Here is a 13,914-nt window from a genome sequence, read left to right as displayed (position 1 = left end):
TTCAGTAAATATTTTTAAAAAAAGTTGTTTAAACGTTAAATAAATGTTTATTAAATGATAACAGAATATTTTTTTTATGTAAAATAAACATTTTTTTCATGAGAAAAAGGGGATTTATCCCATTATTTAAATGTTTTTTTAAATATTTTTAAAAATGTTTCTCAAACATAAAAAAAATATTTTTCAAACATTATTGTGTTTATTGGGAGAACGTAATTTTCTCTACTTAACATGTTTGTCTTAAGAAGTTAAAATCTGTCATCGTTCTGATTTCTAATCAAAAGTTTTTTTATGCATTACAATTCTCAACGTTCCTATAGGAACGTCTATATATAGACGCTATTCTAATAAAAATAAGTTTGGTTATTTCAAAATTAATTTTATATATTATACAGGTATTTACCGGTATTAAAGATAAACCGGTATAAAAATAACTGCTACAGAAGCTCTAAGATGCTGCACCGACAATTTCAATTTACTTGGTGCATTTGCTTAATTGTATTATGCTGTGTTTCTGTATATACTCAAGAATTTAATGGTGATCGTATTCATATATCGCCAGCTTATGCCATTGCTTTAAAAGCTGATCTTTTAAACTTAACAACATGTGGAAAAGAATTGCAGAACTTCCGAGACGCTGTTAATCAACGACTATTGTGGAGTTTAAGAAGTAGGTAAAATTTGTAATCATATAGCGAATTCGGTTGCTTGCACTAGTGCACAATGAGTGCGCACTAAAAGGCTTGTTTACATACTTTACATCAGTATTCTTATATTTAAGAATACATGTTCAAAAACTATTCAATCAAAAAAATAATTCTATGGATGTTGTACAGATCATTTTACTGGTTAAGAAGTATTTTAAGAAGAATTTAAAATGATTCTTAAATATAAAAATTGACTATAAACAAGCCTTAATATACATTTAGTGCGCACTAGTGCAAGCAACCGAATTCGCTAATACACTGAAACCCCGCGTTAACGGACTGTTCGGGGCTTTGGTCCGCTAACGCGGGGTTATCTCCTATTGCTTGGTTTCACTCCCACTCCGTGAAATACGCGACTGCATTGCTCATTGCTATCTCCCACACACGCTACTCATGTGGGCCGAGTGCATATGGAGGGGATAGTTTCCGCTAACGCGGAGTACGCTAACGCGGGGTTCCAGTGTAGTCATATTGATATTAACCCAGATAGCACAGATCCTTTTAAGTTAAAAAAGAATTAATTTTTTTTTATTCTTTAACAATTTACGTAATTTGTTCGAAATGAGTTCAAGAAAAGTACCATATTTAAATTCATTATGAATTCACATGATTGTTTCGAAATTAATTCAAAAAGAATACCACAAATTTATTATAAATTTATATAATTTAGTCGATATAAAAATTCTAATAAGGAGCCGTATAAGACTATAGAAAGATATAACAAATATAAGTGTCTTTTTAATTTTTTTTTTTGACAAAGCAAAGAAATTTTATGAGACATTTTTTATTTTAATAAAAGGAACATAAAAATATATATCTCTTTGTTATTTGTTATAAATACTATTATTATCTAGTATATTATATATATACTATATATTATACATATAAAATATATTATAAAATATATTATAAAATAGTATATTATATATATATTGTAACCGCGCTCGCGAGCGACGACCAACTTCGTGTCCGCCCCTAGTCACGGCCCTGCGTCGTTTGGGTGTCGGGGCGACCAAACTCCGATATTCTCGCTAAACTCGAACTTGGGCGCCAAGTACGTTGAGCGTACCACTCTTTTTAGACTGAACAGTAAATCAACGTTAGGCCGATATAATCGTGGAAAAGACGGGCGCTCTTTAGATGACCGGGGCCTCGGCGGCTCCGATAGCCAGCTACTCAGCCCTAAAATGGCAGAGGGGGAGGTTCGGCACGGGCGGGTGGAATCGGGAAGGCGAGAGAACTATCAAGACAACGTAAAATTAACAATAAAATTAATGAATATATTTAACCATGAACGGTACAGAATTATACGGCTCTGTTGAGCGGCAATGGTGATTCGCGTTACAAGCTTATGACCGCTTGAAATTAAATTTCGCAAATACGGGACAATTAACGGACAAGTTATTTTACGTACGCGAGAATTCTTCGACTTGTCTACGCTTTACCCTGTGTCGTTTGGTGGACGCCAAACTCCCGATAGGATAATGGTTTCACCAAGGGCGATCGGGACGAATAGTAACTCAGAGCCCGCGCGGCACGTGACGGACTCGTGCTCTTCCACACGTTATAAGATCCCGCGAGCAATATGCGCGATAATTATTATTAGCTCGCCAACGAGGCGGTACAAGATAATGACATTAAATCTGACGAGAGCGCAATTACAAAGAGATTCCCGATACAAATGTGACAAAGTAAATTAGATTTTACAAAATTATAAATGCGCGACGATCTACAATAGAATTAACGACAGTGACTTACGATACGATCACGCTACAAAAATACAGGTGACTCGGCTGCGGATCGGGACGCATACGCAACGTAATTGTAATGCTAGCGCCACACTATGCGCGTATTTGCGATTCGTAATTCATAATTCGCGATTTATTTGACCACTCGACCAGCGAATGTCAATCAGTGCGAATGACGAATCGCGCATGATGAATCAACGAATTTTCTCACCATACTATTTATGAACGTCAGATAAATCGCGAATTACGAATTACGAATCGTACGAATCGCGAATACGCGCATAGTGTAGCGCTAGCATAATACAGGACGAACAGCACGGAGCGAATTCACGCGGGCGAGCGCGATCGAGCGAAGTAACGATATTCTAATAATTTCGCGAGCTCGTAATCTTACTTGAACGTCGCAAAATACGGCAATAAATTCGCGATTTTCTCGTGACTCGCCCAACCGCGAAATCGGCGGCTTTACAACGTTATCGTGACGCTCGTCTCACCAAGTCGCCTTTCTCTCGTCTGCCTTGTCCGGATCGGGATAATCCCCGGTTCCTGCGTCCTCTTACAAAAATTGGCAGCTCGGGATTCCGGATCGTACACACTAATGACAACGTCCGCAGTTCGAATGCGGAATCCTGGATTCTGCGGGGGCCGCTCGGCGACGCACTCCATCTTGCCTCTGATTAGCCGGGCCCTTATTGGCCGCGATTTTCCAAAATCGACTTGCGCGCGACGCGCAACGTGCACGCCGTCGCTTGCTGATTGATCCAAGCGCGGCGATATTGTTGGGCCTCGTGCACGGGAATTTTTTGCGCTTTCCTCTGCGGCAGTTTCCTTTCTCCTTGCCGGCGCATCCTCCGCCACCGGGACATTATCTCCTCCTCGACGAGGGCGTTCACTAATTGTAAGCTGTCGCGATCTCCGTCGAAACTTGTGCGAAATCGGATTTGAAGTCGCCCCGTCAGGACACCGGCCTCGTGCGCCTTCGCTGGATCCTGAAAGCGTGATTCGGCAACAGTATCGGAACTTAGCTCTATAAGAATTATTACATACATATAAATTCCCCTCCTACTTAGCTATTGTGCAGCCTTACAATCAGTTACCCCTCCTCCTCTTCACGATCCCTCTAAACCCCTTTTCCCCCAACCCTTTTCGGATTCCTTCTCTTCTTCTTTCTCTTCCATATCTTCTCCGCCCCCTCTCGCTGCCTCCTTCAAACATCCTTGCTATCGCTTCCAAGCCGTTTCCTTTCCGCTTCCTCCTGATTCCCCTTGATTGTCCTCTCCTGAGCTCCAGATCCTCCACGTACTCGCTCTCTTCTTTCACCTTCTCCTCAATTTCCACTCGCTCTCCCTTTCCTCTTCTTTTCATCTCGCTTGCCCGTCTTTCCTGTATTGTTCCTCGCTTGTTTCCACTCTCTCTAACCCTCTCGTCTGATATCCTTGCTGGCTCTCTCTCTCTCTTTTCTCCTCTTGTGCCTCTCCTCTATCTCCCTCCTCTTCTTCTTTCTTTCCGTTCCTCTCCCTTTGCTAGTGTCTTTCTCTCCCTGCTTCTTACTACTTTCTTCTTCCCATCCTCTCATCTCTCCCTTTGCATTTCCTCCTTTCCCCTTTCTCTCCGCATTTCCTCTGCCCGTTTCTTCTCTTCACCTTCCTCCTCTTCTTTCTCTCTTGTTAGTTTCTCCAGTGCTCTTTCTGTTCACTTTCCTGTCTCCTGTCTCCTGCCTCCGATTTAATCTCCTCTCTTCCTTCTTTTCCTCCTTCCATGTCTGCTCTCCTCCATATCTCCACTAACTTTTCCACTCCTCTTTTTACCTCTTCTTATCCGTTCCGTTGTCTCCTCTGTCACTCTTCTTAACCTCTCCATCTCCCTTCTCATGCACTTCATTTCTTCCGACAAATCCCTTATCACACTTATTCCCCTCCTCAATCCTTCCCAGTCTTCCCTAAACTTCTTCCAATCTTCCCTGAAATCCTTCCAATTATTCATTCTTATCCTTTTTCCCTTCTTTCACTCGCAATTCCTTTACTGCTGGCTGATTACTGTACCGCCGGCGGACCACGTGTTTATACACCGTGCGTTCTTAAACACGCTACCGCCGTCCTTATCAGTTACCAGTGCTGTCAACCTTGACTCGCCGGTCGCGCCATCTCCCCGGCTCGGTTCCACGCCTGTGTTTTCGCCACTTCATGCGCCTTCTACACACCCTTGCCAGCGATGCTCGTTCTCCATCTCCGCTCCATTATCTGTTCTCCCCTCTCTTTCTCTCCTTCCTCCCGATCTCCTCTGCTATTTCGCTTACTCATCCTCTTCTTTACTCCGATTTTCATTCCTTCACTGCATCTTTAATTCCTCACACCTGTACTTCCCTCTATTTCCCCGGCTTCCTCTCTGTCTCCTTTTCACCCCTGTCTGATTTTCGGCACTCCTTCCACACTCAATCCTCACTATCCACTCTTTTAATTACGGAACTCACACAAATCCTTCCGTACTTTCCGACGCCATCTTTCAATTCCAATGTTAATTTAATAATATACTGCAATAAAATATGAGAAAATTTTATACATAATTTATACATGTAATTATAAGAGACTTTCTCACTTATAATAATAATATACCAAATTCTCTATTTTTGTTACAATATATTTTTAAATTAACATTTCTTATACTTCAAAAAATCCTTTATTATCCTTTGTTTTACATTAAAAAAAAACTTTTTTTCCACTATAAAAAGAATCATAATAAATTCAAAAAAGTATTTCGATAAAGTTCCATCAGAATACTATTAAAAAATAATTTTAAATTCAATACAAATTCGTACAAAACATAAAATGAACTTTATATGCATTAAAAAAGAAACTCAGAATTGGTGACATACAAAATTTTTTGAACTCTTAAAAATCCTTTTGGTGCAGAAATGGATTAACAAAGGACTTTATATCAAAATTTGGGTGTTCAAAAAGAATTCTTTTCGAATTGTGCTATCTGGGAATCTATTAACACATTAATAATTAGATCAGTAAAGTTAGCAAAAAAATAATAAAATTAATAATAAGAATGGGGCATGAGAAACTATTATTGACATAAAAAGCACTTTACAAAAATTAATTTTGAATCAAACAAGTTTACGAATTATTACATTACATGTCTTTCATATACATTTGTGGCATTGCTTGAAATTAAACGAATTTTAGATACTAAAAATGATGAAATTTATGTTCGTAGAAAGCAGTGCCACAAATATTCTATGTTAGATATATCTCTTAATTTTTTGGTACATGTATCGAAAGTGGTCCCTTTCGCGTCACTTTTCTATGAGTAAAGTTGCAAACAGCACTTTAACTTTAGTACTTTGAGTGTTTACAATAATTCGAGTTTAAATTAATTCCACTAGAACCAAAATGTATTATGATATAGATATAACTATTTATTATCTTTTTGATAACTCAACGCTGTCCGATAACTCAAGTAAATGGTATGATCCACTTGATGCTACGAACGCTTTGAAACATTATATGATTGGCCAAGTCGTAAAATATATAAATATTAGCATATAAAAACAATTTCTTTTTTTTTATATTAACAAACATTTAGCAATTTTTGTATAGCATAATATCATACAAAAATCATTCCTCGTATATTTCCACCTAATTAATGAAAATTACATTATAAGAATAAGATCAAGAAACAAGCTACAGAAGATGTACAGTGATAAAGTAAAATTTAATAAAATGCAAACATTTAAGAATTACAAATTTTTGCAATTCTATTTTTGCAATAGTCATGAATTTTACTTTTATTTAAGAGTAAAAACATTATAAAAACTGCAATAAAAAGTAAAAGGTAGCATTTATTTGTTTTAAGTAAATTACGACATTCTAATTTTTATTGTTAGTTTTAGATTCCAGTGGTGGATATAAACCAGGTTTTCTTTATGGAAATAATTATTGGTTAGGCAGTCGTAGTCAATGTCTCGATACGATGAATAGGAGTCCTCTATTGAAATCACCACAAAAAATATTAAATGACAAGCAGTATCGTGATCCGCAACAAGAATTTCCGCCTTTCAAAATAAATTATTTTGTCGCTTATTTTAAACACAATAGTACTTTTCAATATCACATAAATTTATTTCGCGAGGTAAGTTTATAAAATTGTTAATGTAATAAAAAGAATAAAAGAATACTTTGGCGTTGGTTAAAACTATTCTTTTAATTTAGGATGTGATAACGCTAGGACTCTGTCTGCCAGCATCGTGCTCTATAAATAATCTAAGTTTTATCTTGAAAAGAATATTACAGGATAAAAGAATCTTAATGTACGACATTTATTTTGCGGATCTTTATCTAATTCAGGTTAAAGATCTAAAAAACAATGACAAGTGGCTATCCGGAGGTGCATTAATTTTTATCTGGTATGTCTCAGGGAAGAAAATTACAATTATTTTATAATACTGTAATATAATAGTATATTTTATGATATAATAGTAATATTAAGTAGCAATAGAATGTAATAATATTGTTGCATGCGTCGCCCGGTATACTCCGCGACCGCGACTCAGCTGTTCGAAGACGGATCAATACTATTGATTTCCTGGACCGAGCGTTGTCAGCTGGCGAGCGCTTGACAACGCGTGTAAACAACGAGTTGAATCTCGGTCTCGAGCCTGGTCGGACGTGTGAATAAAGCTGCTTGGTTTTACATTATAAAAAGTGTCTTTCATTTCCGCGGCGCGCACGCTACATTTTGGGGGCTCGTCCGCTTGTCGGACCTTGAGGAACGCGCGCGGATCTAGTGATAAGTGCGCGGAGTGAACAGACGAGAAGGAGCGGAGAATTCGAAGGATGTCAATCCACCGTTCTCCTGTGATGACCCGATCTCACGCTTCTGCCGCTGCGGAGGGAGACAGAACGGATGTTCGAAACTCGGAGCAGGAGACGCCGGGGATCGTAAAGGCGCTCCTAGAGGAGATGCGGTTGCTGCGCGAAAGCCTGACTCAAAGGGAGGAGGAACAAGCCGCGACGCTGCGACGGCACGAGGAGGAGCTGCGCTTTTTACAGCTGAGTCTTTTGAATAATATTCCGCAAAACGGAAACGCGGGTAGTGAGTCGCGTGTGTCCGGGGCGGGCGCGGACGCGCGGCGAGAGGACGCGTTCGGTGCGGACGCGGACGCGCGGCGGGAGGATGCGCGAAGTGAAGCGCGAATGTCCGTCGGTCTAAAATTAAAGCCCGATACCTACGACGGGACGGCTCCGTTACGCGAGTTCCTCGCTCAATTTTCGCTTATCGCGAGTGCGAATCATTGGAGCGAGTCTGAGAAGGCGGTAGTTCTTGCTTCCTGTCTGCGGGGGAGGGCGCGTTCACTTTTGGACTCGTTTCCGGCTGACGAGGGCTCCATTTCGTTTGCGGAACTCAAGTCAAAGTTAGAACTTCGATTCGGGGAAAGTGAGCTTGCGCAAAATTTTTATATGCAGTTCACGAATCGGAAGCAAGGGACGGGGGAAGATTTCGCGACGTTAGGCGCGGATTTAGAGCGCCTATCGCGTAAAGCGTATCCCGAGTGCTCGTACGAAGTGCGCGATAAAATTTCTTGTTCGCAGTTTATCGCTGCGCTGTCGGACGGGTTTGTCAAACGCTCCCTTCAAGTTGAAGGGGTAACGTCTTTACGAGTAGCGGTTGAGCGCGCGAAGATGTTAAAGTCTTTTAATTTAAATAGCTTTTCGGAAAAAGGGGGGAGATGGAATAATAATTTCCGTTCGGAACGTAAGGGAGACGGAAATTCTCGATCGGAGCAGTCGGGAGTTTCAAAACGGAAAGAGGAGGACAAAGGAAAAAAAAATTATTTTAAAGGAAAGGAAGGAAACGGAGAGCGAAAAGGGAAAGAATGTTGGCAATGTGGGGCCACCGGGCACTTTCGTGCGGAGTGTCCGGCAAATAAATCGGGAAACTAAGTTCTGTCGGGTTTATTGGGGCCGGCTCGGCAGGCGGAGTTCGGGCTCCTGTTCCCGCGCGCGACGGGTCCGCTCTGGTTCGGCGACTTGACGGTGTGAGTGCGGCCGCGCGCGGCCGTTGTTATTTTACCGGATATTTAAATGGGGGAGTATGCAATTTTAAAATCGATACGGGCTCGGATGTATCGGTCGTGAGTGCTAAGATGGCTGCTTCTTTTAACCAGGAGCGTATTATTTCTTGTGATTTGAAATATCCTACCGGAGAAAAAGTTCCGGTAATTTCTCGTATTACTGTTGAAATTTCTTTAGGTAAATTTTGTGTTAATTTATTGTGTTATGTCGCGGAGATAAGCGACGAATGTATACTCGGAGTGGATTTTCTCTCTGAGGCGGGAATTCTTGACGGTCTGTTTGAAAGCGCCCTCGGTTTAACGGGCAGCGAGGCGGAGAAGCGCGGGCAAATTTGTTCTCGGATTGAGGAATGCCCTGCTCGGCTCTCCGATCCTCTTTTGCGGATTTTTGAAGAAAGTTCTCAAGAACTTGAATTTTCTCAAAAACAAATGTTTTCGAATTTCTTGTCTGAATTTTCTTGTGTATTTTCTGAAAAGATTATTGCTGGTAATTGTAATGTTTTGTCGCATAATATAAAATTGTGTGATTCTCGCCCTATTAAGCAGGTACCTCGACGAATTCCCCTTCATTTACAGGCGGAAGTGAATAAAATTTTGGAAGATATGAAAGCCCATAAAGTAATAGAGGAATCAAATAGTCCTTGGGTTTCTCCAGCAGTTATGGTCAAAAAGAAGGACGGTACAATAAGGTTTTGTGTCGACTTCCGGAAATTAAATGCTGTGACCATAAAAGATTCTTTTCCGCTTCCAAGAATTGATAACATTTTGGATTGTTTAACGGGGAATTCGTGGTTCTGTACATTGGATCTTAAAAGTGGATATTGGCAGGTAAGCCTAGACCCTAAGGATCGTGAAAAGACTGCTTTTTCTATCGGAAATGGTTTGTGGCAATTCACAGTTATGCCTTTTGGTCTTTGTAACGCCCCTGCTACATTTGAACGCTTGATGGAAAGAGTATTGGAAGGATTAATTTCAAAGAAGTGCTTTGTTTATCTTGATGATGTAATTGTTTTCGGAAAAAATTTTAAAGAAATGATGCTCAATTTGAAAGAAGTTTTTATTCAGTTGAAAAGAGCTAATTTAAAAGTTAATCCTAGTAAATGTAGTTTCCTTAAAAGAGAAGTTAAATATTTAGGTCATGTTATTTCAGCAGAGGGGGTTGCAACTGACCCTGAAAAGATTTCTTCGGTTAAAGATTGGCCTCTTCCGAAAAATCGGAAGCAGGTACGAAGTTTTCTTGGATTTTGCTCGTATTATAGAAAATTTGTAAAAAATTTTGCTGTTTTAGCAAAGCCTTTGTATAATTTAACAGAGGAAAACGTTAAGTTCTTTTGGTCCTCTGAATGCCAACAGGCTTTTGAGAATTTAAAACGTGTATTAACATGTCCTCCGGTTTTGTCTTTTCCTTCGGGGGAAGGACAATTTATTTTAGATACCGATGCCTCGAATCATGGCATCGGGGCTGTTCTTTCTCAGTTGCAGGGAGAAGAGGAAAAAGTCATCGCTTACTACAGTCGGATTTTCAGTAAGACAGAGCGGAATTATTGCGTTACCCGTCGTGAACTTCTTGCTGTCGTGGATTCAGTGAAGTCTTTCCATCACTATCTTTATGGACGAAAGTTTTTAGTGAGGACCGACCATGTTTCTCTTCGTTGGCTGATGTCCTTTCGGAATTTGGAAGGACAGCTAGCAAGATGGGTAGAACGCCTTCAGCAGTACGATTTTGATATCTTTTATCGGAGCGGAAAGGTGCACAAAAACGCCGATGGACTCTCGAGACGACCATGTTTGGAGACTTTATGTCGATACTGCATAAAGGTGGAATTAAATGAGGAATCTTCAAAGGAAGAGATTTTGGGACGTTTAATCTTTTCAAATAAGGAACTTCAGGAATGGCGTTCAGAGCAGCTTCAGGATTCTGTTGTTTCTATGATAATTCATGCTAAGGAGGCTGAGACTCGCCCTAATTGGCAAGAAGTTGCTTCAGGCGAACCTTCCTTGAAGATTTATTGGTCTTATTGGGATTCATTGTTTTTGATTGACGGAGTTCTTCATAAGAAATGGATTTCCCCGAACTTGCGGAGAGATATTTTTCAAATTGTGGTGCCACGGCATAAAGTTCAGGAAATTCTTGAAGAAGCCCATGATTCACCTTCAGGGGGACATTTCGGTGTCAATAAGACCCTTCAGAAAATACGAAAGCATTTTTATTGGGCTACCAGCAAGAAGGACGTGGAGAGATGGTGTGCCTCTTGTAAGGTATGCGTTGCTAGAAAAGGGCCCATTGGGAAGGGAAAGTGTCCCTTGGAAATTTACAATGTGGGCGCACCTTTCGAGAGGATACAAGTCGATATTCTGGGTCCTCTGCCGGTTTCTTCTTCAGGAAATAAGTATCTCCTAGTGGTTGTGGATTGTTTTACTAAATGGCCAGAAGCTATTCCCTTAAAGAATAAAAGAGCTAGTACCATTGCAAGATCACTTGTGGATCAAGTATTTTCTCGACACGGAATTCCTTTGGAGCTTCACACGGATCAGGGAAGGAATTTTGAATGTAGTCTTTTCAAGGAGATGTCTTTGCTTCTAGGAATGAAGAAGACGCGTACGACTCCTCTTCATCCACAGTCTGATGGACAAGTCGAGCGTCAACATCGCACAATTCTTGATTATTTGGCGAAATTCATTTCTGAAAACCAGAAGGATTGGGATCGTTGGATTTCACTTTATCTTTTGGCTTTTCGTTCGTCAAAGCAGGAAGCAACTGGAGCTTCTCCTGCGGAAATGTATTTGGGACAAGATTTACGTTTGCCTCTAGATCTTCTTAGAGGCAACCCTCCTTCTTCCAAGAAAGAAGAGAGGACTGATTTCATTTTCAGATTGAGGCAGAGATTAGATTTGATGCATCGTTTCGCTCGAGAGCGTCTTTCAATTAGCTCCAAAAATGCTAAATTTTGGTATGACCAACGATCTAGACAAGTAAATTTCGAACCTGGGCAGAAAGTATGGTTCTTCGATCCTCGACGGGTTCCTGGAAGAGCTCCTAAGTTGCAGAGTTCTTGGAACGGTCCGTGGAAGATAGTCAACAAATTAAATGATGTATTGTATTGTATTCGGAGATTTCATAGAAATAAAGTCGTTCATGCAAACCGTTTGGCTCCTTTCATGGAGAGGGAGTGAAGCCGATGTGAGTTTAAATCGAACCGATACGAATCCGAGCCCGAATACGAAATAGGGGGGTTTATTCTAATGTTAACACCGTTTTGAAGTTAATTTTAGTTCATGTTTTTGTGTTTTTGTTCTGTTTGTTTTCTTGTGTGTTTCAGTTGCTCTTCGGAGAGCAGTTTCTTTTTAGAAGAAGGGCGGACGAAGGGGAATCTCTTTCGGAAGGAGGTCGCTGCTTTTAGGGAAGAAGACTGCCTCATCCACGGTTTTTGACCGTGGTTTTCCCGTGGAACTTAGGGCAAATGCCGAGGCAGAGGACGGGGAGCTTTTTAAAGCGTTGGGTCCACGGAGATAAGTTCCCCCCCCGATCCTGAAAAGAGAAGAAGGAAGTGCACAAGATCCGACGTCGAGGGACAGTGTCGCAAGGGGAGTGGAGCACGGGGACGCGGAAGGATTCGGGAGATCCTGCGTGAGAGCTGGATGAGCTCGGCGTGAGAGGATGCCCGTGGTAGTCCTTGCAGGAGGCGAAAAAAAAAAACTCGGTGGACGTGGCTCGGGAACCCGTTGCAGCAGCTCGGGAAGAGCGGGAAATCGTCCGGGAACCGAGGGAGTCTTCTGCGGAAAGCGCTAAAACTGTTTCCCTGATTGTCGGGACGACAATCTAGAAGAAGGGGGGCAGTGTTGCATGCGTCGCCCGGTATACTCCGCGACCGCGACTCAGCTGTTCGAAGACGGATCAATACTATTGATTTCCTGGACCGAGCGTTGTCAGCTGGCGAGCGCTTGACAACGCGTGTAAACAACGAGTTGAATCTCGGTCTCGAGCCTGGTCGGACGTGTGAATAAAGCTGCTTGGTTTTACATTATAAAAAGTGTCTTTCATTTCCGCGGCGCGCACGCTACAATATTATTAAATTTTTGTATCTATTTTTATACATTTTATATAGTATAAAAAATAAGTAAAGAAATATTTTATTTACAGTGCATTTTTAGGGCTTTGTTTTATGACAACAGTCGGAACAATATATGATATACTCTTGTATAAAAGAAAAGTAAAGGATAATGGAAAGAACAAATTTTACAACGGTAAGAGTATTATATAAAACCGCTCAATATTTTTATTTTAATAAGTTACTTTCAATTTTAATGTACCACAGATTTTATCTTTCACAATTTTAACTTCTGGAGGATTGGCTTTCTTTGAACGATTTTTTTTAGTTTTAATGCTGGAACACTTTGTCCTTGTCAGTGATCTGAACTACGAAAAAAACGACATTCCCTTACGGAAAAACACTAAAAATAACACTTAAAAAAATACTCAAGTTGAGTATAATTTGGGACAAAGGGTAAACACTCAATTTAGTGTCAACACTCAACTTGAGTGTTCGCTCTTTAATTTATTTTTAATTAGAGTGTTATTACTCTCAACTTGAATGTTCACCATCTAATTGAGTGTTAATTTCAATGTTAATCCTAAATTTAAGAATAACACTGAAATTAACACTCAATTAGATATGGCAAACATCCAAGTTGAAAGTAATACTCAAATTAATACTCAAAGCCAGCTGAACACTCTATAGTTGAATGTTTATTTTAGATATTCGTTTTGTGTCCATTTCTACCAATGCAAATTAATTTTAATCTCGGTTGAACTTGCTTTTCTTGCTTTTGTTTTTATTTAACATTTTCTAATCCAATGTTTGAGAGTGCACACTCAATATTAAGTGTATGCCTTCAACCGATAGATGTTGAGTGTACGTTTCAGTGTTCACACTTTATATTGGAATTATACTCATTTATTGAGTGTCATATCCAAATGTTGAGAGTATACTTTCAAATATTCAATATTTAAATCCAAACTTTGATATGAACACTCAATCATTGGGTGTACACACTCAATGTTCGAGTATAAACACTCAATCTTTAGTGTAAATACTCAAGATTTGAGCGTATACACCTAAATTTGGGAGTAAACTCCTAAAATCGAGTATTAATACTCAATTTTGAGTGTAAACTCTCAAAATTAGAGTGTTTTTTCCGTAAGGGTTGCTCCATCGCTTAATATTAGGCTTTTAATCGGGGAGGGGGGGCGCGTCCCACTTGTCTACAATTCCAATTGCCTATAGCTTCGTTTGCACACACGAAAATAATTAAGGTACAAGAGTAAGATTACACACATGACATTATTGTGCCCATACACATTGCACACACGACAATATTGCGC

At 40.1% G+C, this 13,914-nt stretch overlaps 1 protein-coding gene across 1 annotated transcript; it reads left to right on the top strand.

The window, feature by feature from the left end:
• Nucleotides 1-388: 388 nt before the first annotated feature.
• LOC114255062 lies at nt 389-13,063 on the top strand. The gene is made up of 4 exons (XM_036288200.1): nt 389-670; nt 6,345-6,589; nt 6,670-6,863; nt 12,673-13,063. Exons 1-4 carry the CDS (start codon nt 454-456, stop codon nt 12,791-12,793), a joined length of 777 nt encoding a protein of 258 aa, XP_036144093.1. The 5' UTR covers nt 389-453; the 3' UTR covers nt 12,794-13,063.
• Nucleotides 13,064-13,914: the final 851 nt, after the last annotated feature.

This window comes from Monomorium pharaonis, chromosome 6, assembly GCF_013373865.1.
Source record: "Monomorium pharaonis isolate MP-MQ-018 chromosome 6, ASM1337386v2, whole genome shotgun sequence".
Classification (NCBI taxonomy): Eukaryota; Metazoa; Arthropoda; class Insecta; order Hymenoptera; family Formicidae; genus Monomorium; species Monomorium pharaonis.
Note: the sequence above shows the minus strand (reverse complement) of the source record. Positions and strands in the feature narration are given on the sequence as shown.

Bases quoted from the DNA above. Each gene is read 5' to 3' on its own strand.
- LOC114255062 (XM_036288200.1), top strand. From the start codon at position 454: ATGCTGCACCGACAATTTCAATTTACTTGGTGCATTTGCTTAATTGTA. The intron at 671-6,344 runs GTAGGTAAAATT...TTTTATTGTTAG, and splicing joins ACTATTGTGGAGTTTAAGAA to TTTTAGATTCCAGTGGTGGA. The intron at 6,864-12,672 runs GTATGTCTCAGG...TTTTATTTACAG, and splicing joins GGTGCATTAATTTTTATCTG to TGCATTTTTAGGGCTTTGTT.